Raw genomic sequence first — 27,669 nt, 5'->3', positions numbered from 1 at the left:
TATAAACCAGAGGTGTTTTTGGAGGAAGAGTCAATTGTCCAGCTGTCAGCTCTCCCAATTGTGCCCTGTTTCCAACCTTTCCTTCCAATTCCTCTAGCATGCATGCAGACCAGGGCTATTATTTCATCCACCAACAGTTCTGTTTTGACTCAGTTCCATTTTTGGGCTGTGTTGTGTAAGGTCTTGTTGGCATGTAGTTGAGACCCAGTGGTGTATGGCTTGCATTTATTCCAGAACAGGGCCCCCACTGCTGTGACTCTGGTGGGCTCTCCCCCCCCCGAAGATGTACAGGCTTTTAACAGGTGTCAAACTGCAGCTTTTAAAGTCGATGTTAGTTATCATTGTTAAAGATTCTGTTCATATTATTTTTTCCTTTCATCTTTGGCAGGTCTGTGCCACTTACAGCATCCTGCAGTGGTGCTACTTAGTGCCCGTTCAATCCTGTTCTGACCCATAGGAGATCTAGTTCATCCATTGTGGGAACACAGTTCTATATGACCAGGAGAACCACGTTCCAGTGGGAAGCCACGCAGGACATACTTTGTTATATGGGTGCTGCAACTCCTCGACCTCATGTCCTTGTCGTTCATTTTGGGGGAAATGATGTTGTCCAATGTACAAGTCCAAATCCATTTCACAGAGTGATCAAGGACCTGTGGTGGATAAAACATTGTGCTGCCAATTTGTTATTGGTATGGTCCAAGCTGCAAACATGTAGGGGAGCAGTTCATCCCAATAAAGTGGATAGAGCCAGGAGTGGGTTGAACCACATGTTAAGAATATCATTCTGGCAGTGAGCTTTTATCTCCCATGACAGGATTAGATATGTCTCCCCCACATTTTTGAGAGAGAGAGGGAGAGAGGGAGAGAGGGAGAGTGGGAGAGTGGGGGAGTGGGGGAGAGAGGGAGAGAGGGAGAGAGGGAGAGAGAGAGAGAGGGAGAGAGGGAGAGAGGGAGGGAGAGAGAGAGAGAGAGTGCACCCATCTCTCCAGGGTTGTGTATATTTTTGGAAGATCTGCAGAGCTCTTTTTGAGCTCTGCAGTGTTTATGGTGGGAGATGAATTGGCTGGAGGTGACTACTTCCTGTGACCTTTAGTGCAGGCATGTAAGGAGGTTAACAACAGAGCATTATTGGGTTAAAGGCTTTCTTTAGGCAATTGACTTTACCAGTGGCATAGTGGGTCCATGGGAAGGGTGGCCTTTATGCCTGCCACATGCAGTTTGGTGAATACTGAACAGCAGGTCCAGGGTGAGCATGTTGGGTTCACATACCCAAAGCTGACTTCCAGGGGAATGGATGGATGATTTATACACAACCTCACCTGCCCATACTTTCTGAATTTCACTATTTAGGTTCCAGAACTTGATTTTGTTATATTACTAAATATAACCTTCTTTACCGAAGCATTGCCTCTTGAATCTTCATAGTGGGTGTGAGGGCAATTCCATTCCCAATCTTAGGGATGGGACATGCTTACTTCCATCCCTCTCCTTCTTGCAATGGACACTCTGGGATTTCCTAAAAGGAGGAGATTGGAGGGGGAAGTGATGTGGAATGTAAAGCCCGATGGAAGAAGGACTGTAGCTAAAGCCAACCTTGAACTCTCTCACAGAAGCAGTGTGGGCTTTGCTAGTCACTTTTCCAAAGACCTGAGTAGGGATTTGGGGGAGAATACTTGGTTGGTCTTTAGGAGCCCTCTTTTCTGCCTATTCCACACTACTGCAAATTCTAATTCACTTTCTGGGAGTGGTGTTTCTTTGTGTTTATAGTCTGACATTCGTGTGGGCAGGTGAGGAGATTAAGAATATAAAGGATTGGGTTAAGGGCATCACTTAGACATCTGCATGGTGGGTCCTTGGGGTGGGTGACCTTTCCACCTGCCATGCAAATTTTGGTGAAAGCTGGACAGCAGAGCCAGGGTGTACATGTTAACTTCACATACCCAAGACTGACTTAGCAAGGAGGGAGTAATTTGCTGTGGTTGTAAACATGCACAACTGAATGGAAATATGCATTTTTTTCAACTCATCTGGCTGCTCTTTCTGAATTTAAGTAATTAGGTTGCATTTCTTTGAATTTGTTATATTAAAAAATAACCTTTTTGCCTAATACATTGGCTCTTAAGTCATGATAGTGGGTATGGGGGCAAAGCATATTTCTTGATATGCTTACATCTGATTGTACTATATCTAAGTCACTTGCAAATGAAATGAGCAACTGTGAAACCAGGTGAAGAAGAGCATCAGTGATTAATGGCATAGAGGTCAGAGAACAATATCTAATGAATATTGAAACTGTAGCAGTGCAAGGTTAAAAATGTCAGCGTAACCATACCAATGCAGAAGAGCATACAATCACATTTTTATACACTCTAAATATCATTTTAGAAAAATGCCCCAAATCTAAGAGTTTCTACAATGCCATCTTGATTTCCACAATGCCCATTTTGATTTAGTTGAATCTCATACTATAGATGAATGGATTCAACACGGGAGTAATCATGGTATACATCACAGAAGAAGCTATACCCAGCTCAGAAAAGGATTCAGTGGGAAGCCTTGCATAGGCGAAGAGTCCAGTGAACATAATCACAGAGGAAACAGCGGGGTGGGCAATGCAAGTGGAGAGAGATTTTTTCTTACCATGAACAGAGGGGATTCTGAGTACCATAGAAAAGATCTGAAGGTATGGTAATGATGAAAACAAAACAGTCTACTCCTATAATACAACTTAGCACAAGAGACCCAATTTCAGCATTAGAACAGAAGGTGTTTGCAAAAGTGCCAGCAGTGTGCAACATGGAATAAAGGAGATTAATAATCCACACAGTGACTGCCATCTGAATATAGGCTTCTCTGTGCATAATTGTCTCCTATCATAATGGGTTGCAGATGGCAACATACCAGTCATGTGCCTTTACAGAAGGGAAATATCTGATGCTGCAAAAAAGAAGTAGAAGGAAACTTGAGACACACACATGAGAATTAGAAATTGAGTTGCTGCTCATGATGGAATTGACCATAGATTGGGTACAATGACAGAAACAGAGCCAACATTCATCATGGCCAAGCTGCTTAGGAAAAGGCAGTGACTGGCCCAAGGTCACCCACTGAGCTTTACAGCTGTGTGGGGATTCGAACCCTGGTCTCCAGGTTGTAGTCCAACACCTTAACCACTATACCACACTGGCTCTCTATAATATTTTAGCTGGCATAAAATAGAAACTATCTTCCAGTGTCCAAATACACACAGAAAGGATCTGCGGGTCAACTTAAGATGTCTACATGTTGACAGTTTTTCATAGGGAAACAGTTCCTATGTGGAACTCTGAGCATTTAGCAAAGGGGAAAAGCATAAGAAAGAGAGAAATAAGGGCAGCTTGAGTCACCAATCAGGTGTGAATATTTGGGGACAGGATATGCCATTTTCCCAATGAGAATAGATAGTGCTTTTGAGGGTAAAAAGAATAAAGTGTCAGTACTCATATGCTGATAAAAGTATTAAAGGTACCAGGATAAAATGGTTACTACGGGAAGCAGAGAAAGAGGTTCTGGTAATTCATACCAGTGGGTGCAGTCACAAATAAGGCCCTTGGATAGTCCCATGGCCAATTAGGCTGGGAAAGGGTTTTCACTCCCCAGGTTGGAAATATTCCATATGAAGAATATTTGCACACAGAAAGCAATAAGAGAAAGTGAGCAGTACTGGTGAGAATTGGAGGGCTAGCCACATAACTTCCAGGTAAAATTAGAAAAATAAAGTTTTCCTGGCTGGGTGCATATGTATTTGAGAAATTATCTGACTGGTTTTGAATATTGTCCTTTCTGATATCTGATTTGCTTCTATTTATTCTTTCACATAGGGTTGGAACTGTTATTTGATACAGTTCCTCATAATTATACGGCCATCAGAGTGGCTGTACACTATAGCCAGCACTGGGGTTTTTTTGCATTCTGCAATGTTAAATTGAAAATACCCCACATGCCATTCTGATGCTTCCCATAAGCTCATTTCAAAACAAAACAGTACAAAATATATAGTTCTGAACTCAGAAACACTTGATTAACAACCTTCTAAATTTTCATGGGGCTAGACCAAATAGTCAGAGAAAAACGAGAGATCAAAATGTAAAAAGAGAGGGGGGGGAAACAGACCCCTGTTAGACTTTTTTCAATCAGTGTTCTCATAATTTCTTGAAATTAATTAAAAATCAGCAATGTTCACAGAGTACCTGTAATCCTATTACTGACCTTACCCCATACCCTGACCACATATTCAGCAGCTTAAAAGTTAAAAAAAATGTATGTGTGATTTGGTCAGTAATAGGATTACAGGTACTCTGTGAACGTGACTGATTTTTAATTAATTTCAACAGATTATGAGAACTCTGAGAGAAAAAAGTCCAAAAGGGCTCTGGGTTTTCCCCCCTCTCTTTTTAGACTTAGAACCCTCTATTCTCTCTGTTTTGTGTAACAGCATGAAAATTGAGAGGGTTGTTAAGTAAGCATTTCTGTGTTCAGGACTATTAAGTTTTGTAAGGTTTTGTTTTGAAATGAGCTTATGGGAAGCATCAGAATGGGAAGGGGGGTATTTTCAATTTAACATTGCGGAATGTGAAAAATTCACTCTCATGGATGTATAATATCTAATAAGTCCAAGTTTACTTTTGCATGTAAAGCCACTGTGTATGCACTACTGAGCTACAGCCCTTCCCCATGTCCATCTTGCCCACTATTGTCTACTCCTGTCTTCCCCAACCTTGCACCATCTAGTTATTTTGGACTGCAACACTGATTCCTGTTCATTGGCTGTGCCTACAAAGGCTGATGGGAACTGAAGTCCAAAACCTCTTGAGGGACCAAGGCTGGAGAAGACTGACCTACTCTGATTACCATTAGGTCCCGCCATCTCTGGTAAAGATCTTTCACATTACTGAATCATTTGTTTTTCATTGGTTATACCAGGGATTGATATTGAGATCTATGGCATGCTAAGTATATGTCCTCTCCCTGAGCTATGGCTTCTCCTTGTCTTTCAAATCTGAGTCACTGTGTAATGCAGCATACAGTATCTATGCATTTATGAATAAGGTCAAATATAAGGCTATAAAGTCATTTGAATTTAGACATCTACAACTAAATAGTTAACTATGTATTTTCATGACACAAAAGTTTGTGATGAATTTCACAGGTCAGAAGGGTTATGTTCATGCCAGAGTATGTAGTTCAGTAGGTGATACTGATCTCATAGAATGCAACACAGGTCTTGGGCAGCCAGCGAACATTGCCAATCACTGATCACATAAGTAAATGTTGGAAGCATGAATTCAAATGACATGACCTAGAGGGGAAAATATATGTTGCACATTTTTCTATTAATGGAAGTGATGTGATCTGGAATAGGGTCTTTCTTCCATCCTTCTACACATACTGTCATTCATTTCATTGGCGATCACTCGTGGCCAAATAAGATTGTCTTCCAGGGTAAGGTCTTTAACAGTGGGTCTGTAAGTGACTGTGGAGGCCAATTCTGGATCCACACAGCCTCTCACAGTGAGGACATAGGTTTCCAGATGGAAGATGGTCATGATGAGGACTTGCTTGATGTCCCTTCCGCTTAGCTTGTTTGTCCCTTTCACCCTGTACTTGTACTTCTTCAAAGTCCATAGCACCTTTCATAATGGCCGAGCTCCAATTGGGGCTGATGCAAAGAGCATCAGTGTTGAAACAATGATCCTCCAATATCAACTTCGCTGGACCGGCCATGTTGTTCGAATGCCTCATCACTGTCTTCAAAGGAGCTACTTTACTCGCAACTTAAGGATGGAAAATGGAATATCGGTGGACAGCAAAAGAGGTTTACACATACTGTATAGCCCGGCTGAATGAACAGTAATTTGCAGGGTATCAGTAGGATACAATAATAATACATGCATTGGTGCATAGTATAATATTTATTTGAAATATTTATTTGGTATATTTTTCCCATACCAGGTGGTTCTTGTTCATTTTTAACTCAAATGGTGTAATGTTTCACCATTTTGATGTTTCAAGTATATGAGACCACTTGAAAATAGTTAGGAAAGAAAAAGTTGACAAACTCTTCTAGATTACAATAGAAACATAGAAACACTTACCTAACTCCCTTCAAAGGTTTTAAGGTACCTTTAAAATATTTTGTTTTCCCTTTAGTTGCTTTTAGGGTAGGATGTGTTGCTGATGTCTGAATCCCCTCCAAGAAACACTTTCAAACTTCCTGTGGCTCTACATGTAGCTGATTTTTTTTTGCAAACACTGATATTTAAATTACTGCATGGACTGTCTTCAAGTTGATTCCGACTTATGACAACCCTCTGAATAGGGTTTCATGGTAAGCGGTATTCAGAGGGGGTTTACCATTGCCTCCCTCTGAGGCTGAGAGGCAGTGACTGGCCCAAGGTCAGCCAGTGAGCTTCATGGCTGTGTGGGGATTCAAACCCTGGTTTCCAAAGTTGTAGTCCAACAATCTAACCTCTACAACACACTGGCTCTATAAATTATAATAGTGACAATATTTTGCATCAGAAAACAGTGACAACATATGCGGTGTTATTAATGTCTGTTTTGACTTTGGGGAGCTTAGTCCCAAGAGTCCAGCACACCTGATCAGAAAACTTTGTTGTAACTCCTCAATTCCAGGCTAATGTGTCGCTTCATCTACTTTTTTAGCAACGCTAAAAAAAATAATTGACACTTGCACTATGTGTCTCAGTGCATGAAAAACAATCACAATTAAGTGTGAAGTTGATATCTAGTGTTATCCCAGATAACCAAGTGCAATGGGAAAATACCTCTATTTACAGCTATGACCCAACAGACACAAAACAGGTTATAAAGAAACAATCACACAGGAAATGGTGGCTCCATGAAGTTTATGTAAACCACATAGAGATTTTTACAGTTAAGCGATATTGAAAACTATTGAACTCACCACTAACTCTCTCTCTCTCTCTCTCTCTCTCTCTCTCTCTCTCTCTCTCTCTCTCTCTCTCTCTCTCGGACACCTTGGCATTTCACTCCATTCCATTAGAAGATGATTTGGATGAATCTGATGCATTTTCTCCTCATGCACTGTTGTTTCATGATGTTGTCTTTTTCTGTTTTAATTTGGTATACTTCCTGTTCAGTTTGAACATGCATTATTTCTGTACACCAGCCTGTGGCCATACGATTAAGGATAGTATATAAATATTCACATAAATAAATACATTAAATATGCTGAACCAATTGTCTCTAAAGGTAGCCCCATTAGCTTTAGAGTAATCCCAGAAAATAGTTTAGATTTCTGCATGGGTCAGTGAATATTAGGGATGTTCAGTGGATTTGGACCAATTCCAAATAATGAGCTGAAGCAGAGTGCCTTGAGGTGTATGTTTCTAAACTTTCCTGACTTAAATTGTAATCTGCATTAGACATTCTGAGTCAAAGCAGGGCTCTCCTTCTGTTTCACACAGCCATGGCTAGCATATCAGAATGCTTCAGGAAAAGGAGGAGTGCTCATTTCTGTTTCCTCAGCACCTCTGACCTGCTAGGTGTGGCAGTGCATGAGAAGAAGAGGTGTCTTTGCAGGGTCAGAAAGAGACACTTTTGAAAGGTAGCTTCCTCCCCAACAGGGTGCTGGGTTAAGCTATGAGGGATTTCTCCTGTCCCAGCTCAGACCTGTGCTACTGGGAAAATCCCACACATGCAGCTTCTCTGATTGGCACAGATTGGCAGAAGCATGGAGTTGTATGCCTTCCAGTGTAACTGGGTGTCAGCGGAGAGGAAGTGAGTCTGTGGTGTGTGAATGCATCTCTGTCTACATGTGTGTGTATGTGTGCTATATGTGTGGGTGGGTGTGGTGGGTGTGGGTGTGACGGAGTAAGGCCACACTGACATCACACATTTATTCCCTTATTGTTCCACTTTAAACAGTCATGGCTTTCATCAACGGAAAATGAAAAGTGTATTTTGTGAAGGGTACTGAAAGTCTTTAGAAGAATCCCATTTCCCTCATAGAGCTGCAATTCTCAGAGTTCCCTGGTAAGAGAGACTGACTGGTAAACCACATGGGCAATTGTAGCTCAATGAGGGAAAAACAAGGGTGAAGATGAACAAAGAAGCAGAAATGACATAGAGAATATGATGAATGAGATGAGAGAGTAATGTCTAGTAAATATTGAAACGGTTATAGTGCAAGGTTAAAAACTGCAAGGCTAATTATTCACAGGTAGAAGAGCATAGAATCCAATTTTTATAGAATTTTTAATAAAGTTTTAGAAGAATGCCCATATTCTAAGAGTTTCCACAAAGCAGTCTTGATCTCTTTGTTTCTCATGCTGTAGATGAATGGATTCAACAAGGGAGGGATTATAGTATATATCATTCCAAAAGCTATATCTAGATCAGAAGGATCATCTGTGGAAGGCCTTGCATAGGCAAAGATTCCGGTGAACACCAGCACAGAGACAACTGTGAGGTGGGGAAGGCAAGTGGAGAGAGCTTTTTTCTGACCATGAACAGAAGGAATTCTGAGCACTGCAGAGAAGATCTGCATATATGTTATGATGATGAAAATGAAGCATCCTAGTGCTATATTGCAGCCCAGCAGAAGAAGCCCAACTTCAACTAAGTAAAAGTCAGAGCAGGAGAGCTTCAGTAACTTTGGGATTTCACAGAAGAACTGACTGACAGCATTAGAACAGAAGGTGTTTGCAAAGGTGCTACTAGTGTGTAACATGGCATAAAGAAGACTCAAAATCCATCCAATGGTGGCCATTTGAATACAGGCTCCTCTGTGCATAATTGTCTCATATTGTAATGGGTTGCAGATGGCAACATAGCAATCATGTGCCATTACAGTAAGTAGTGAAAGATCTGATGATTCAAAGAATAAATAAAAGAAAACTTGAGCTACACATGCAGAATAAGAAATTGATGTGCTGTTTGTAATGGAATTGGTCATAGATTTGGGTATGATGACAGAAACAATGCCTATGTCCATCATGGCCAAGTTTGTTAGGAAAAAGTACATTGGTGTATGGAGGTGATGGTCAAGGACTACTGCAGCAATGATGAGAAGGTTCCCAGTGATAGTTGTCAAGTACAATGCTAGAAACACAAAGAAGTGTAAGATCTGTAGTTCTCGAACTTCTGAGAATTCCCACAGCAGAAATGTAGACACCGAAGTAAAATTGGTCATTTTGTCTTCAGTACTTGTGTGCTATCTGTAGAAGAAAGAAACTTGTTAATTTAAATAGGATTCATAATTTTTTTTAAAAATCCAGCAGATATTCCTTTGTTAAACCAATATAGGGCAAACAATTGTGATTAGCAAAGATGCGGAAATAATCAATGTGTCAGCTGAAACTCATATATGCATTATTATCATGAGTGCTGATGTCAATCTAACAAAGATTAATATTTTAGTATTGCAAAGTAAATAATAAATATTTTTACAATATATGGAGAGAGAAATGCCAGATGTCCAAGCTGGATTTAGAAAGGGAAGAGGCACCAGAGATCATATCGCAAACATACGTTGGATAATGGAACGGAGCAAGGAATTTCAGAAGGATATCACCCTGTGCTTTATAGATTACAGCAAAGCCTTTGACTGTGTAGATCATGAAAAACTATGGAATGCTTTAAAATAAATGGGGGTGCCACAGCATCTGATTGTCCTGATGCGCAACCTATACTCTGTACAAGAGGCTACTGTAAGAACAGAATATGGAGAAACCGATTGGTTCCTAATTGGAAAGGGTGTGAGACAGGGGTGTATTTTATCACCCTATCATATGGAAAGCAGGACTGGACCAAGATTAAGGAGGTTTGAAAATTGGAGGGAGTCCCATCAATAATTTAAGATATGCAGATGATACCATACTACTAGCAGAAACCAGTAATGATTTGAAACGAATGTTGATGAAAGTTAAAGAGGAAAGCACAAAAGCAGGACTACAGCTGAATGTCAAGAAGATTAAAGTAATGACAACAGAAAATATATGTAACTTTAAAGTTGGCAATGAGGACATTGAACTTGTCAAGGATTATCAATACCTTGGCACGGTCCTTAACCAAAATGGAGACAATAGTCAAGAAATCAGAAGGAAGGTAGGACTGGGGAGGGCAGCTATGAGAGAACTACAAAAGATCTTCAAATGCAAAGATGTATCACTGAATACTAAAGTCAGGATCATTCAGACCATGGTATTCCTGATCTCTATGTATGGATGTGAAAGTTGGACAGTGAAAAAAGTGAATAAGAGAAAAATCAACTCATTTGAAATGTGGTATTGGAGGAGAGCTTTGTGTATACCATGGACTGCAAAAAAGACAAATAATTGGGTGTCAGAACAAATTAAACCAGAACTATCACTAGAAGTTAAAATGATGAAACTGAGGTTATCGTACTGTGGACACATAATGAGAAGACGTGATTCACTAGAAAAGACCATAGTGCTGGGAAAAACAGAAGGGAGTAGAAAAAGAGGAAGGCCAAACAAGAGATGGGTTGATTCCATAAATGAAGCTACTGATCTGAACTTACAAGATCTGAACCTGGTGGTTCATGACAGATGCTATTGGAGGTCACTGATTCATAAGGTCACCCTAAGTTATAATCACCCTGAAGGCACATAACAACAATTGCAAAATCAGATTGATGAATTAATTTATATTTTCTGTTCCTGAATAGTGTCCCTCATGAATAGCTAATCAATATGTTGTTGGACTACAACTGCCATCAGCTGCCGTCAGGGTAATCAGAGATGGTTGCAACTGTAATCCAAGAATATCTGGAGAAGATGACATTGAGTACCCCTTGTCTATATGGTTTCAGCTGCTGTGGGGGAGATTCTTAGGAAATATGCTAATAAACATATGAGGTAATCAAGCAATTTTCTAACCCTTTTCTTTATTTTAATTACTTTGGAAAGTTCCCACTGATTTTACTTGGAAATATATTTCAAATAGAAACTGCAGCTGCATAGCTGTGATTTCAGGCAGAACTGCCAACTGAAAGATATGTTTTGTCTCTACTTCCTAATGGAGTACCTGACTGGGCCAAATTGTTGATTAAACTCCCATCACAAGTGGATCACCACTTCTGACAAGCTAAGATTCCAGGTCTCATGGAGGTGCCTTTACCGCAAATATTCAGTAGTGATGATGATCAATATGCTTCATTAAAAGATACATCTATTACATAAAAGAATTCTAGAGCAAATACTTTACAAGGCTACAGACTTGTATTTTAGACATGGATCTTAGCTGACTTCCCCAAAGGCTAGCTTATGGCAAAGGGGGCTAGTTTTTGCTATGACATGTACATGTAATTTGTTTCAGTGTTAGCTGTGTCATCCAAAATGGGGGACACAGAGATATTTTACTAGGACTGGGCTAGTCTTTCATGTCCTGGCCCAAGGAACAGCTGTCCCCACAATGATCTCTTCTCGATCGTCCCAGAGTGCAGGACACAGAATAATTGGCTCAAGTTGTAGGAAGCCAGATTTCTACTGGACATCAGGAAAAACTTCCTAACTGTTAGACCCATACCACAATGGAACCAAGAAAGATAGTGGGCTCTCCGACACTGGAGGCATTCAAGAGGCATTCAAGAGGCAGCTGGACAGCCACCTGTCGGGAATGCTTTGAATTGGATTCCTGCATTGAGCAGGGGGTTGGACTTGATGGCCTTATAGGCCCCTTCCAAATCTACTGTTCTATGATTGCATGATTGTATGATTCTATGATCCAGTCCAAATAAATTAGGAGGTAGGTCTAAGGTAGGGCTGTGCACAGCTCCCTCATCTGCCATGTGTCCCTGATCTGTGGGACCAAGACTGGTCTGGTCTTCCATGCCCTGACCCAAGGAACAGCTGTCCCCACAATGGTCCATTCCAAAGAAATTTAGGAGGTAGGTCTAAGTGTTTTTGAAACCCTATTTGAAGTATATGGTCAGGAGGGGGTTGGGGAAAGTGGAGATGTTTTGTCTCTTTCCTCTCCCCCCGACTGAGAATAGGAAGTTTCTCTCATGTAGGGTGCTACTAGTTTGTCGTTGACAAGAAAATGATGATGTATGGTGGACATTAACTATTTCAATCAAATTCATTTACATGTTCATTTCTTGATGACTGCACCATAAATTGCCTATTTCCATATCAATATTCATTGACCATCCAGGATCTGCCATTTGGCATGGGTTCATTCTTCCATCATCACACACATGCAGCTTTGTTGAATAAACAGTAAATTGCAGGGCATTAGTGAGATACAAAAAATCCTGCATTGGCTCATACTATAATATTATATTTATTTTCAACATTTTTACTATTTCAGGTGACTCTTCTTCATGTTAATATATGAGACCTTTTCAAAATAGATAGGTGAGAGGAAAAGAAATAGTTGACAAACAACTCTAGATTGCACCAAATTACACCAAAATAATTGATAGCAATCCAATCCCCTTAAAAAAATTGGAAAACCTTTAATTGTAAGATCCAACTTCTCCTCCAGCTGCTTCAGGGATCAAGGTCATACATCCTCATAACCAAGTGCTTTTTATTTTCTTTTGGCACTTACCACAGTACATGTTGCATCAGCTTATAGTGACAGCATGCATGGGAAGGAGAGATATTAAAGTGTGGGCTTTGGTGATCTTACTCCCAAGAGGCCATCACACCCAGTCAGAAAATGCACTGGAAAACCTCCTGAGCTCGGTGTTGCTTCTTCTACATTTCTAGCAAACATAAACAAATAATTTGTGCCTGCAGCATGTATCTTCTCAGTGCATGAAAAACAGTCATATTTGTGGGTGAAATCTATGTATAACATCTTCTCAGATATCCAAGTACAGTTGCCAAATGATTTCGTGCTGAGGTGCCAGGATAGTCTGGGTGGAAGAACCCCTTATTTTAAAGAGTGGGATAGAACAATACCTGAAATTTGACCCAGAAGGGCCCTTTGAGTGTCCTGAGTAAATTTGAAGTAAATGCTGGCTTCTAAATGGTGATGGAAGAATATGGATGGAATAGCACCCACCATTTTAAATATATGAATAAAAATCAGACTTTCATTTGGATGCCAGCAGAATACCCACATAGTAATCAAGATACAATGTCTTGTTAGCATCCTTCACCTTAGTATCAGCAAGGCACTAGTACTGAGAGGCCTACACCCTGCATCACTATTTTACACACATGTTGACTTTGCCCCATTGCCAGGGCTGGCCCCAGACATGCCGGGGCCCTTGGGCACCAGCTTGCCCTGGGCCCTGGCACGCATGTGTGCATGCACACATACACACATGTGCATGCCCAGGGCCAGCCCCAGACACGCTGGAGCCCTTGGGCAAAAGCCTGCCCCAGGCCCCAGCACTCCCCTTCCGCAACTCGCGCACAGCAAGAGCTTCGGGAGTCCGCCATTCCCTACCTTAACTTACCTTGTTCTGCGGTTGCGCATGCAGCAGTGCCCTTAAGAAAGATGGAGGCTGAGGTTTCCTTAAGGAGCTGAAGCCTCTGCCGCCATCTTGGTTCATAGCAGGGATGTGAGTGCACAGCACACATGGGTGCCATAAGCCAAGATGGCGGCAGAGGCTTCAGCCCCTTAGGGAATCCTCAGCTGCCATCTTTCTTAAGGGCACCGCTGCATGTGCAACTGCAGAACAAGGTAAGTTAAGGAAGGGAATGGCGGAGCTCCGATGCTGTCACCCTGTGATCTACCACGGCAGCAATCCTGCTGTGAATCATGGAAGGGGAGCAGAGGGGGTCCCCAGGGGCTCCTGTAACCTCAGGGTCCCTTGGGCCAGTGCCCCACCTGACAGCCCCTTGGAACCAGCCCTGCCCATTGCCCTCCCTACCTCAAGAGAATTAGGGAGGAGCCTATCAATCAACATAGGGAGCTATGAAGACTGATTCTAGATTTCAAACATCTGTTGCCAAAGTATCAGCCAGTGGTAGTACCTACCCTGCTGTGGGCTTTAGGGATGAAAAGATCTGTCTTTTTCGGTTCCTTCCATTTTTCATTTTTCCAATGTTAAATTCAGTTCTCTACATTTCTACAGCAATCTGTGATTTTTTTAAAAAAAAATACCCTCATGAAAATTCTCCACCATTTTGGTGCAAATTTCTCCAAAGAAACACATTTCTGTAGGCAGTTTTGACAAAAGTACACATTTTTGCAAGCCATTTCTCATCATTTCATGCCTTTTTGCATGTTATTTTCACTCATGTATTCATTTTTATGCACACGTTCCCCTAATGTATGTAGTATTGCAAACTTCATCCCAAAATTCTAATAAATGCAGATTTCAAGAGGTGGCTCTGTTTCGGTTCTCATATTGTTTCGGAAATTGCGAATTTGATAAATTCTGCTTGAAATGCAAACTGAATCAAAATTCTCACCCATTCCTAGTGGGCTTACACCAACCCAGCTGGCTTACTGTCTGTGACCATTTTGATTTTCTTACAATAATCTAAAGAGATATTTTACTTGTTCACTCAGTGGTGGTTGTCCATTAGGGCCACTGCCTCACCAGTCTCATTCTGCCCTCCTCCTTCCAACTTCTTCCTATTAGCCTCAGTGTTGCCCCTTATAGAACTTAGTAGGAAGGAGGGGGACCACAGATCTAGAATGTGTTGGCAATGCCTGTCACTGTCTCTGGCTGTACTTAGATTGAGCACTCTGTCTTCCGCCCTACCAGTCCCAATGGGGACCAGCCACCATGATGTTTACTGCTGGCATTCAGGAAACATGGTCCAAAATATGTGAGAAGCCCCTTCAAGTGTCAGTGTGCCTCATCTAGTTATATAATTGTGAAAGCTCAATCTACAGTATAGCAGAAGAATATTAAGGCCAGTAAAAAGAATAGGCTTGCTACTGAGCCTGTTTGAAACAGCTTCAATTCATTTCATTGTTATTTTATGCCAGTGGATACATGTGGATTCTCTTGCTCCTGTGTGGTCCATTGAACCATCTCTGTGGTTCCATTGAATCATGCTTGTATGTATGCATGCATTTATATTTATATCCCTCCCATCAAAAGAGCTGAGGATGGCAAGCAATAAAACAATTAAACAAACTAAAAACTTTCTAGAAATAGTTCCAGTACAAACGCAGACTGGGAAAGACTTGTTTTCATTTTGCACCAGTGTACATTGTGCACACATGCATATTGGGCAGTGGGCAGCTTAGCATTCTGTCATGAGAAACACTTTTACAGGCTATGTGTGGAAAACTGGGGGAGAGGAAAAGGAGGAGGCAATACTGAGAGGAGGAGTCAGAGTGGCTTCTTTCATATGCTACCGAGCCTCCTTTTTTGCTCTGAGTGATGCCAGTTCTCTAACGGTGCTGGGACAGCAAAGTGACCCATCACAATGACTGTGATGGCAGTCTGGCCTCTATCTAGTTTTCTTAACGAGCTGAAGCCAACAGACGTGTTCTAAAAGTGGTAGTTTAGCAGCAGCTTGACTCAAGTATGATTGTCCCAAATCTGGTAAGAATTACATTGTTTTCAGTGCTGCATAAGCCAGAAAGAAAAAGAGAGTGGTCAGTTGCAGCTTTTAAATAGAAAGTATTTGTGAGAGAGACTATGGTTTGTTTTCATGAGAATGAATGAGAGAAGGTGGGTGACTGGGTGTATGAATGAGTAGGAAGAAGGTGGAATGCATGGGAATTTGAAATTAAGAAGGGAACATAAGATAAAAAAGACTTGGCTGGATCAGACCAGTGGCCCATCTAGACCAGCATCCTGTTCTCACAGTGGCCAACCAGGTAATCAATAAGCAGGACCTGAGTGCAACAGCACTCTCCCTTCCTGCAGTTTCCCACAATTGGTACTCAGAAACATATTGCCTCCAACATTGAAGGTAAAACACAGCCATCAGGATTAGAAGCCATTGATAGCTTTATTCTGCATGTATTGGCCTAATTCACTTTTAAAGCCATGCAAGTTGGTACCCATCACTGCCTCTTGTGGAAGGAAATTCCATTGTTTCAATATGTGTCGTGTGAAGAAGTACTTTTGTTTGTCTGTCCTGAATCTTTGAACATTCAGCTTCATTACTTATCTCCAAGTTCTGGCATTATGAGAGAAGAATATATTTTTTTATCCATTGTCTTTTTCAGGAGAAGTAGCCTGCAAGCAATGACTGTGATGGCACTCTGGCCTCCGTCTGCTTTTTCTGACCAGCAGAACTCAGGAGAACTCTTTTAATGTGGTGGCCCAACAGCAATAGGGCTGAAGCATGGTTATCCCAAATTTGGTAGTACCTGTCTGCTAGGCTTGTGCTAGCTGATGCTCTATTATTAGTGCTGCATAATTCTTTGAGAGTGTCAACAAGCATATAGATAGAGGTGATCCAGTGGACATAGTGTACTTAGACTTTCAAAAAGCGTTTGACAAGGTACCTCACCAAAGGCTTCTGAGGAAGCTTAGCAGTCATGGAATAAGAGGAGAGGTCCTCTTGTGGATAAGAAATTGGTTAAGAAGCAGAAAGCAGAGAGTAGGAATAAACGGACAGTTCTCCCAATGGAGGGCTGTAGAAAGTGGAGTCCCTCAAGGATCGGTATTGGGACCTGTACTTTTCAACTTGTTCATTAATGACCTAGAATTAGGAGTGAGCAGTGAAGTGGCCAAGTTTGCTGATGACACTAAATTGTTCAGGGTTGTTAAAACAAAAAGGGATTGCGAAGAGCTCCAAAAAGACCTCTCCAAACTGAGTGAATGGGCAGAAAAATGGCAAATGCAATTCAATATAAACAAGTGTAAAATTATGCATATTGGAGCAAAAAATCTTAATTTCACATATACGCTCATAGGGTCTGAACTGGCGGTGACCGACCAAGAGAGAGACCTCGGGGTTATAGTGGACAGCACGATGAAAATGTCGACTCAGTGTGCGGCAGCTGTGAAAAAGGCAAATTCCATGCTAGCGATAATTAGGAAAAGTATTGAAAATAAAACAGCCGATATCATAATGCCGTTGTATAAATCTATGGTGCGGCCGCATTTGGAATACTGTGTACAGTTCTGGTCACCTCATCTCAAAAAGGATATTCTAGAGTTGGAAAAGGTTCAGAAGAGGGCAACCAGAATGATCAAGGGGATGGAGCGACTCCCTTACGAGGAAAGGTTGCAGCATTTGGGGATTTTTAGTTTAGAGAAAAGGCGGGTCAGAGGAGACATGATAGAAGTGTATAAAATTATGCATGGCATTGAGAAAGTGGATAGAGAAAAGTTCTTCTCCCTCTCTCATAATACTAGAACCCGTGGACATTCAAAGAAGCTGAATGTTGGAAGATTCAGGACAGACAAAAGGAAGTACTGCTTTACTCAGCACATAGTTAAACTATGGCATTTGCTCCCACAAGATGCAGTAATGGCCACCAGCTTGGACGGCTTTAAAAGAAGATTAGACAAATTCATGGAGGACAGGGCTATCAATGGCTACTAGCCATGATGGCTGTGCTCTGCCACCCTAGTCAGAGGCAGCATGCTTCTGAAAACCAGTTGCCGGAAGCCTCAGGAAGGGAGAGTGTTCTTGCACTCGGGTCCTGCTTGTGGGCTTCCCCCAGGCACCTGGTTGGCCACTGTGAGAACAGGATGCTGGACTAGATGGGCCACTGGCCTGATCCAGCAGGCTCTTCTTATGTTCTTATGTTCTTATGTTCTTAATCCAGAACAGAGGAAAAAGTGGTCAGTGATAGCTACCAAGTAAAAAGTCCATATATATATATATGAATAAACATGTGGGCAGGGCAGGTCCTAAGCTATCATATCAGTCAATTTCAGGCTCATGATTTAAAGTATTTTTATTAAAGGCTATACATAAGGAAATCAAGAAAATAACAGCTTGCACTAAAAATAAAATATAACAATAACTGTTAGCTGATCCTAGAAGCGTGGGAGAAATTCCATTCAGTTTGCCTTTAAAGAAAAGCATACCTAATTCACACTTACTAATCCAATATGTGTACTGCATGTGTGGTAAGGGTATGCTGTATGTGAATGATGTGGGCAGTTGCTCCTTTCTCAATACCCAAGTTTGTTTTGACCAATGCCCACTTTGGCATGCAACACTCAGAATAATGTCCCATAATGAAAGCAATCCTTGGGCCAAAAAGGTTAGCCCCCACTGATTTATATGATCATGCTATTGAATATTATCAGAATATTATTTATTTATTTATTAGATTTATATGCCACCCTTCCTCCCAGTAGGAGCCCAGAGAAGGAATAATTAAGAGAAGGAATATTAGAAGAAAGCATATTAAGAAATATAATAAAGTGGCATGGGGACAATGTTATTCTTATTCACTAATAGCTTAAAAACCTTGCAGTTTCAGAATGTATGTAGCTACGGTATAGCTACAGCTATTTTCGTCAATCTTCAAAAAGCAGGAGCAGGAGACCTGACCTCCTCTCTGCGATATTGGACTGCCCTATAAATTTGACAAAATACAAACACAATTTGGGTTGATCTTTCACAGTCCAATCCACCTGCTGTGTAGCTTCCAAGAATTTGGTAACATGTGCCTCTGAGCATATGGCGAGTGGTGGCAACACCTGCCATCTCCAAAGATAGAGAATTATAATTCTGAAGGATGGCTATGTTTTGGTTCTCATGTTGTTTTGGAAAGTGCAAATTTGATAACTTTGAAATGAGAACTGAATCAAAATTCTCACCCATCCCTAATCTTGCCTAGTATTGTCTTCTCCAATATTCCCCAACCAGGGACTTAACATATGTTTGGGATCATTGGCAAAGCTATCTGCTACTGATGGAAGTAGAAATCCAAAAGTTTTCGTGGCACCAAATTGGAGAAGGCTGGTGTACTCTGACTCTTTTTTAGATTCCCACCATCTCTGGCAAAGACCTTTCACATTACTGACCTACTACTTAATTATTTCTGTAACTAGAGATGCCAGGGATTGCAATTGATAATGAAAGCATATATCTGCCCCTCAGATATGGGTCTTCCCACTTTTTCAGCTCTGAGTCACCCAGAGGTGCAGCATAGCATAGACATTGAAAAGGAGATGCCATTTGGCATGGGTTCATTCCTCCATCATCGCACACATGCTGCACCACTGAATAAACAGTAATTCACACGGCATGAATGGGATACAATAATTCTTGATTTGGCTCATACTATAATATTATACTTATTTTGAACATTTTTACTGTATTGAGTGACGCTTGTTCAGGTTAATATACGGCACATTTTCAAAATAGATAAGTGACAGGAAAAGAAAAAGTTGATAAACACCTCTAGATTGCACCAAAATAATATGAAGCAACCCAATCCCCTTAAAAGTTTTGGAATACCTTTAATTGTAAGATCCAATTGTCCTCCAGCTGCTTTACGGTGCAATGTATTGATGATGCGCAAGGTCATACATCCTTGTAACCAGGTACTTTGTATCTTCCTCTGGCACTTACCACAGTACATGCAGCTGATATATCTGCTTTTAAAACACTGCATATGTAACAATGATAGATGCCAAATGTTGCAATAGCAAATAGTGACAGCATGCGTGGGGAAGGAAGTTATTAAATCTGTTTGGGCTTTGAGGATTTTGCTCCCAGGAGACCAGCACACCCGATCAGAAAGTGCATTTGGAAACCTCCTGAACTCTGTGTTGCTTCTTCTACAGTACATTTCTAGCAAACATAAACAAATAATTAGTATCTAGCCCTGTAGCTTGACTCAAGTAAGGTTGTCCCAAGCTGGTAATACCTGTCTGCTAGGATCATGCTAATAATTACTTTTTTTCAGTGCTGCATAGCCCAGAAAAGTGGTCAGTTGCGGCTGCTAAATAGAAAGTGTTTATAAGGGAAACTATGGTCTGTTTTCATAAGAATGAATGAGAGAAGGTGGGTGACTGGGTGTATGAATGAGCAGAGAGAAAGTGGAATGCATGGGAATTTGAAATTAAGAAGGGAACATAAGAAGATAAAAATAATTGGATGGATCAGGCCAGTGACCCATCTAGTCCAGCATCCTTTTCTTACAGTGGCCAACCAGGCAACCCATAAGCAGGACCTGAGTGCAACCACACTCTCTTTCTGCAGTTCCCAGCAGCTGGTACTCAGAAGCATATTGCCTACAACATTGGAGGTAGCACATAGCCATCAGGATTAGTAGCCACTGATAGCATTGTCCCCCATGAATTGTTCTAATCCACTTTTGAAGCCATGCAAGTTGGTGCCCATCACTGCCTCTTCTGGAAGCAAATTCCATTGTTTCACCATGTGTCGTGTGAAGACTTACTTTTATTTGTCTGTCCCGAATCTTTGAATGTTCAGCTTCATTGCATGTCCTCAAGTTCTAGAGTTATGAGAGAGGAAGATTTTTTTTCTCCATCTTCTTTCAAAGGAGAAGTGGCCTGAAAGCAGTGGATGTGATGGCACTATGGCCTCCATCTGCTTCTCCCGACCAGCAGAAGCCAGCAGGACTCTTCTAATAGTGGTGGCCCAACAGCAGCTGGGCGCAAGCATGGTTATCCCAGATTTGGTAATACTTGTCTGTTAAGTTTATGCTAGCTGTTGCTCTGTTACCAGTGCTACATAGCTCCAACAAAAGGAGAGAGTGGTCAGTGACAGCAATCAAGTAAAATGTGTTAATTGGGGGAGATGGGTATGTGTGCATGAGGGCAGTAGTGGCTGAATAAATATGTGGGCACGTCAGGTCCTAAGGTATGTCTCATATCAGTCAATTTGCCTCCCTGGGCTCCTACTGGGAGAAAGGGCAGGATATCAATTAATCAATCAGTCAATCAATCAAGTAAATACAGTGCTGTGAAGAAGTATTTGTCCCATTTGATTTTCTGTGTGGTTCCATATTTTTGGCACTGAATGTCATCAGATCTTGAAACAAACCTAACATTAGGGAAAACGGAACGTGAGTGAAGAAATAACACAAAATTTTGATACTTATTTCATTTATTTGTTAAAGAAAGTTAAGCAACACCCAATGCCCCTGCATGAAAAAGTAATTGTCCCCTTAGATTCAAAACCTGGTTAGATCACCTTTAGCTACAATGACTGCAACCAAATGCTTCTTGTAGTTCTTGATCAGTCTATCACAGCTCTTTGGTGGAATTTCAGCCCACTCTTCCATGAAGTACTGCTTTAACTCAATGACATTTGTGGAGTTTTGAGCATGAACGGTGCCTTTCAGGTCAGCTTGGAAAAGTTTTTTGAACTACAACTCCCATCAGCCCAATCCAGTGGCCATGCTGGCTGGGGCTAATGGGAGCTGTAGTTCAAAAAAGTAACTTTTCCAAGCTCTGGTCTTGCCACAACATCTCAATGGGGTTTCCTGCTCCCCTGGTACATTCACTATAGCCGCCCAATTTCCCTGCTATTGAAAGTTTGATATAAATATTTGTTTGCTACAGGTATGAACTTAAACTGCAAGGTTTTCTTGCCTATTAGTGAATATCTACCTAGACCCACCAGGTCAATCCCCTGAGGCTAGCTGAAAGAAGGCATATTTGTGGTTATAAATTATTTGTATCCATTATAAAACAAACAATTTTAAAAAGAGGGAAAAGATGAGCAATTAAAGATAAATGACATGGAGAACGAGGTGGAGGGTACAATGAGAAATCTGCATGAGACAATTACAAATATTGAAATGGTTATAGTGCAAACTTAGAAATTTCAGGACCAACCATTCACATGAAGAACAGCATACAATCCATTTATTTTTTAGAGGAATCTCCAAAATCTAATAATTTCCACAAAGCAGTCTTGATCTCTTTGTTTCTCATGCAGTAGATAAATGGGTTCAGCATGGGAGGAATTATGGTATATATCATTGCAAATGCTATATCTACATCAGAAGGATAATCAGTGGAAGGCCTTGCATAGGCAAAGACTGCACTGAATATGAACACAAAGACAATAGCGAGGTGGGGCAGGCAAGTGGAGAAAGCTTTTTTCTTGCCATGAACAGAAGGAATTCTGAGCACTGCAGAAAAGATCTTCATGTATGTTATGATGATGAAAATTAAGCATCCTAGTCCCATGCAACATCCTAGAACAATAACCCCAACTTCAACTAAATAAAAATCAGAGCAGGAGACCTTCAGTAACTTTGGGATTTCACAGAAGAACTGATTCACAGCATTAGAACAGAAGGTGTTTGCAAAGGTGCCAGAAGTGTGTAATGTGGAATAAAGAAGACTAGTAAGCCACACAATGGCTGCCATCTGAAGGCAGGCTCCTTTGTGCATAATTGTCTCATATTGTAATGGATTGCAGATGGCAACATAGCGATCATATGCCATTACAGTTAGAAGTGAAAGATCTGATGCTCCAAAGAAGACATAGAAGAAAACTTGAGCCACACACCCAAAATAAGAAATTGTTGTGCTGTTTGTAATGGAATTGGTCATAGATTTGGGTATGATGACAGAAACAATGCCTATGTCCATCACGGCCAAGTTTGTTAGGAAAAAGTACATTGGAGTATGAAGGTGATGGTCAAGGGCTACTGCAACAATGATGAGAAGATTCCCAGTCATGGCTGTGAAGTACAGAGCTAGGAACACAAAGAAGTATAAGATCTGTAGTTCTCGTACTTCTGAGAATTCCCACAGCAGAAATGTAGACACCGAAATAAAATTGCTCATTCTGTTTTCAGTACTTGTGTGCTATCTGTAGAAGAAAGAAGCTTTGTTAATTGAAACAGGATTCATCAATTATAACAATAATATCTACCAGATATTCCTTTGTTAAACCAATAGAGGGCAAACAATTGTGATTAGCAAAGATGCTGAAATAATCCAAGTGCCCGTTAAAACTAGTATATACATTATTATCAAATTGCTGATCAAAGTGCTGATGTCAAACTGATACATAATCTTTTTTTGGAATACAAAATAAGATTGATTATGAATTAAAATATTTTCTGTTCCTGCATTCTGTAGAAGAAAATGTCAGGAAGTGTCAAACTACTCATATTTTTTAATTAGCAGAAATGAAGACACAGAAGTAAAATTGCTCATTTTGTCTCCAGGCTTGTGTGCTATCTGTAGAAGAAGGAAGCTTTGTTAATTGAAACAGGATTCTTCAATTATAGAAATAAAATCCCCCAGATATTCCTTTGATTAAACCAATACAGGGCAAACAAATATAATTATCAAAGATGCTGAAATAATCGGTTTATAAGGTGGAACTGGTATATGCATTATTATCAAATTATCATGAGTGCTGACGTCGATCTAACAAATATAAATCTTCTTTGTAATACAAAATAAGATTGATTACGAGTCAACCTATATTTTCTATTCCTGCATAGACTGCCTCATGGATAGCAACTCCAGATGTTGTTGGATTACAACTCCAGGATGCAGCCAGGATGATCAGCAATGGTGGGAACTGTAATCCAAGAACATCTGGAGAACATGACACTGACTACCACTTGTCTACATGGCTTCAGTGGGGGAGATTCTTAGTAAACATGGTGATTAACATAGTAAACATGTTTAGTAAACATGCTGATAATGAGGTGGTCAACTGGCTTTCAAATTATTTTCTTCATATTCTTTGTATACTGATGTCAAATAGAAACTGCAGCTGCATAGTTGTGATTTCAGGTGGAACTGCCAAATGAAAGATATGTTATGTCTGTATTCCTTAAGGCAGTTCTTGCTTGGGCCAAATTATTGATCAAACCTCTGTCACAAGTGGATCATTCTATACCGCTCCTGACAGGCTAAGATTCCAGATCTCATGGGGAGTAAAGGTGCCTTTACTGCAATTAATCAGTAGTGATGATGATCAATAAGCTTCATTAATATATATATATATATTTAACAGACAAGAATGCCAGAGTAAATGTGTTACAAGGTCACAGATATCCTCTCGAGATGGGAACTATCCCCATGGATGGGTTCCCTGGAAGACAATCCCACAAAATCCCAGAGAAAGATTTGTTTGTTTGACATGTATCTTAGCTGACTTCCCCACAACTGTCTTTCTGGTTTTAGGCAAACTTGCACCAAAATGGAAATGGAAATGGAATGCCTTCAAGTCGATCCCGACTTATGGCTACCCTATGAATAGGGATTTCATGGTAAGCGGTATTCAGAGGGGGTTTACCATTGCCTCCTTCTAAGGCTAGTCCTCACCAGCTGGCTAGGGCTTGCTCAGCTTGCCACAGCTGCACAAGCCAGCCCCTTCCTTGTCCACACCTGCCAGCTGGGAGGCAACTGGTCTCCTTGGGACTATGCAGCTTGCCCATGGCTGTACAGGTGGCAGGGCACGTAACCCCTGAGCCACTCACCACGGGGGTGATCTTTAGTTGGCCCTTGACACCCAGGAGACACAAGCAGGGATTTGAACTCACAGACTCTGGACTCCTAGCCAGGCTCTCCTCCCCACTCTGCTATACCAAAGGGGCCTTTTCTTTTGCTATGGCATGCACATGTAATTTGTTTTTGTAATACATGTGCCAGCTAAAATGGGACACATAGGACCTTTTTACCAGGGCATTGCACAGCTCCCCCATCTGCCATGTGGATCTGATCTGTGAGACCAAAGTGGGCCATTCTTTTGTGTTCTGAACAAAGGAATACCTATTCCCACCTGGTGTGTCACCAAAGAATTCAGGAGGTGGGTCTTAAATGTCTTTTAACCCCTATTTGAAGTATATGGTCAAAAGGGGACAGAAGAAAGGGGAGATATTTTGCCTCCTCCACTCCCCCAACTGAGAGCAGGAAGATTCCATAATGCAGGGCGCTACTAGTTTGTGATTTGGATAACAAGAATATGATGATATGTGATGACTGCACCATAAAGTGACTATTTGCATATCAGAATTCATTGACCACACAATAGCTTCCATATCCTTCTGGGAGAAAGGGTGGGATATCAAACAAACAAATAAACAAACAAACACCTCTAACACAATATTAGTCTATGTAAAGGAAGTTCAAAAAAAGGGAACTCGCCTTATATTCAGAGCACTAGTCCTACTAGCTTAATACTGTCTACATTGGCTGGCCATTTTTTTCAAGGTTTCAGCCAAGAGTCTACCTGCAGACTCCAAGGACTGAACTTGGGATGTACACCTGAGCTATGATCCTTTCCCATGTATATCTTGCCTAGTATTGTCGCCACGAGTTCCAGTTTTGGAAGGATGGTGGAGTATAAATAAAGGCAATAATAATAATAATAATAATAATAATAATAATAATAATAATAATAATAATAATAATAATAATATTGTCTTCTCCAGTATCCCCTGACCTTGCACTTATCAAATGTTTTGAACAATTGGCAATGTTAACTGTTGCTGACAGGTGTTGAAGTCCAAAACATTTTGAGGACATCAGATTGGAGAAAGCTAGTCCACTCTGACTCCTGTTAGATTTCCACCATCTCTGGCAAAGGTCTTTCACATTACTGACCTCCTACCTAATTTTTTCTGTAACTAGAGATGCCAAAGATTGCAACTGTTAATGAAAGCATACAGTATATCTGCCCCTAAGATATGAGTCCTCTGAAGTTTTCGACCCTTAGTCACACAGATGTTCTACATAGAATATTGTAGATATGGAAGAGGAGCAGCTATCTGGCATTGGTTCACTCTTTCATCATCATCATCACACACACACAGGTCTGATGAATAAACAGTAATTTGCAGGGCATTAGTGGGACGCAATAATTCCTGCATTGGCTCTAAGTGTAATATTATACTTATTCTGAACATGTTTACTGTATCAGGTGACCCTTGTGCATGTTACTATATGAGACCACTTGAAAATGGGTAGGTGACAGGAAAAGAAATAGTTGAGAAACACCTCTAGATTGCACCAAAATAATAGGAAGCAACCCAATCCCCTTAAATGTTTTGAAATACCTTTAATTGTAAGATCCAATTTCTCCTCTAGCTGCTTTCAGGGTGATGATGTGCGGGGTGTGAATACACTGATGATGTGCAAAGTCGAACATTCTCACAACCAAGCTCTTTCTATCTTCCTCTGCCACTTACCACAGTACATGTAGCTGATATTTTTGCCTTTAAAAGACTGCATACATAAAGATGATAGTCGTCAAATGTTGCATCAGCAAATAGTGACAGCATGAATGGGAAGGGGAGTTATTAAAGTCTGTTTGGGCTTTGGGGATCTTACTCCCAAGAGTCCAGCACACCCAATCAGAAAATGCAGTTGGCGAGTTCTGTGTGGCTTCTTATATGTTTCTAGCAAATACAAACAAATAATGGATGCAATATGCATCTTCTCAATGCATGAAAAACAGTCACATTTGTGGGTGAAATGTATATATAACATTATCTCACTCATCCAAGTATAATTCCCAAATGATTTAGTGTTGAAGTGCCAGGATTGTCTGGGTGGGGAAACTTCCTATTTGAAAGAGTGGATAGAGCACGATATCTGAAATTTGACCCAGAAGGGGCCCATTGCCTGTCCTGAGTGGATTTGAAGAAAACACTAGGTTTCTAAATGGTGATGGAAGAATATGGATGTAATAGCACCCTCCATTTTAAATTTATGCATGAAAACCAGACTTTTTATGCTTTTCTTACAAAGTCTTCTTTTTCTTACTAAAGAAATACGGTTGCATTTGATTGCGCTATATTTGCATCAGCTGTAAATTAAAATAAAAATTATGATGTAGATAAACAAGAATAAATGACAAAGATAATAAGGGAGAGGAGTCAGGGAGAAATGTCTAATGAATATTGAAATGGTTATAGTGCGAACTGGAAAACTGAAGTACCAACCACTGACATGGACAAGAGCATACAATCCTATATAATTTTAGAAGAATTTCCACAAAGCATTCTTGATGTCTTTGTTTCTCATGCTATAGATGAATGGATTCAACATGGGAGGAATTGTGGTATATATCATAGCAAAAACTAAACCCAGATCAGAAGCATCAGTGGGAGGCCTTGCATAGGCAAAGAGTCCACTGAAGATAAGCATGGAGACAACACTGAGATGGGGAAGGCAAGTGGAGAGGGCTTTTTTCTGACCATGAATTCTGAGCACTGCAGAAAGTATCTACATGTCTGTTACAGAATAACAATACCTCTCTTTTTTTTCACCCCATGCCAGCCAATTTGTGCAGGCACCATAGTACTTTTATCAAGATAAGAGTATCAGCACCTAATATTTTTTACTAAAAAAGCAGTGATGAGTTTTTGTAATAGAAAATGGGATTCTGAGTGAACCTCTATTCCCCACAGTCTGTGTAGGTGTGGGGATTGTTAGTAAGCAGTAAACAGTAATATGTCATGATAATACTGCTCACGTTGTCTTCAGTACTTGCATTCGGTTTGTAGGAGGAAGAAACTGAGAGGTGTTAATCTATCAGCAATGATTAATAAATTCAGCAATAAAATTCACCACATTTTCCATTACTAAGCCAATAGGGGACAAACAATTGTGATTAATGAAACTGCTGATGAACTAGTTTATAGGTTGAATCTGGTACATTCATTATTATCAGAGGTATCACGAGAACTGATTTCAACATATTTTCCTTTTTGTGAGCATATAATATGAGATTATTGGTTAATTTATGCATGGTTGTGTGGGATGTTCTTAGAAAGCTCATTGTAATATGAGGTGTTGCAAGGGCTTCTTTAACAGTTTCCTTTGTT

The 27,669-nt window shown here is 40.6% G+C and overlaps 2 protein-coding genes across 2 annotated transcripts; both read right to left on the bottom strand.

The window, feature by feature from the left end:
* Positions 1-8,272: 8,272 nt before the first annotated feature.
* On the bottom strand, positions 8,273-9,220 carry LOC133366652 (olfactory receptor 14I1-like). Its single transcript, XM_061589984.1, has one exon. It carries the CDS (start codon positions 9,218-9,220, stop codon positions 8,273-8,275), a length of 948 nt encoding a protein of 315 aa, XP_061445968.1.
* Positions 9,221-21,730: 12,510 nt separating this feature from the next.
* LOC133367722 (olfactory receptor 14I1-like) lies at positions 21,731-22,663 on the bottom strand. Its single transcript, XM_061591821.1, has one exon. It carries the CDS (start codon positions 22,661-22,663, stop codon positions 21,731-21,733), a length of 933 nt encoding a protein of 310 aa, XP_061447805.1.
* Between the last annotated feature and the right edge of the window lie 5,006 nt (positions 22,664-27,669).

The sequence above is a fragment of the Rhineura floridana genome, chromosome 11 (genome assembly GCF_030035675.1).
Source record: "Rhineura floridana isolate rRhiFlo1 chromosome 11, rRhiFlo1.hap2, whole genome shotgun sequence".
Classification (NCBI taxonomy): domain Eukaryota; kingdom Metazoa; phylum Chordata; class Lepidosauria; order Squamata; family Rhineuridae; genus Rhineura; species Rhineura floridana.
This window is presented reverse-complemented; position numbering and strand designations above follow the sequence as displayed.

Excerpts from the sequence above, each read along its gene's own strand:
- LOC133367722 (XM_061591821.1), bottom strand. The coding sequence starts at position 22,663 with ATGAGCAATTTTATTTCGGTGTCTACATTTCTGCTGTGGGAATTCTCA.
- LOC133366652 (XM_061589984.1), bottom strand. The coding sequence starts at position 9,220 with ATGACCAATTTTACTTCGGTGTCTACATTTCTGCTGTGGGAATTCTCA.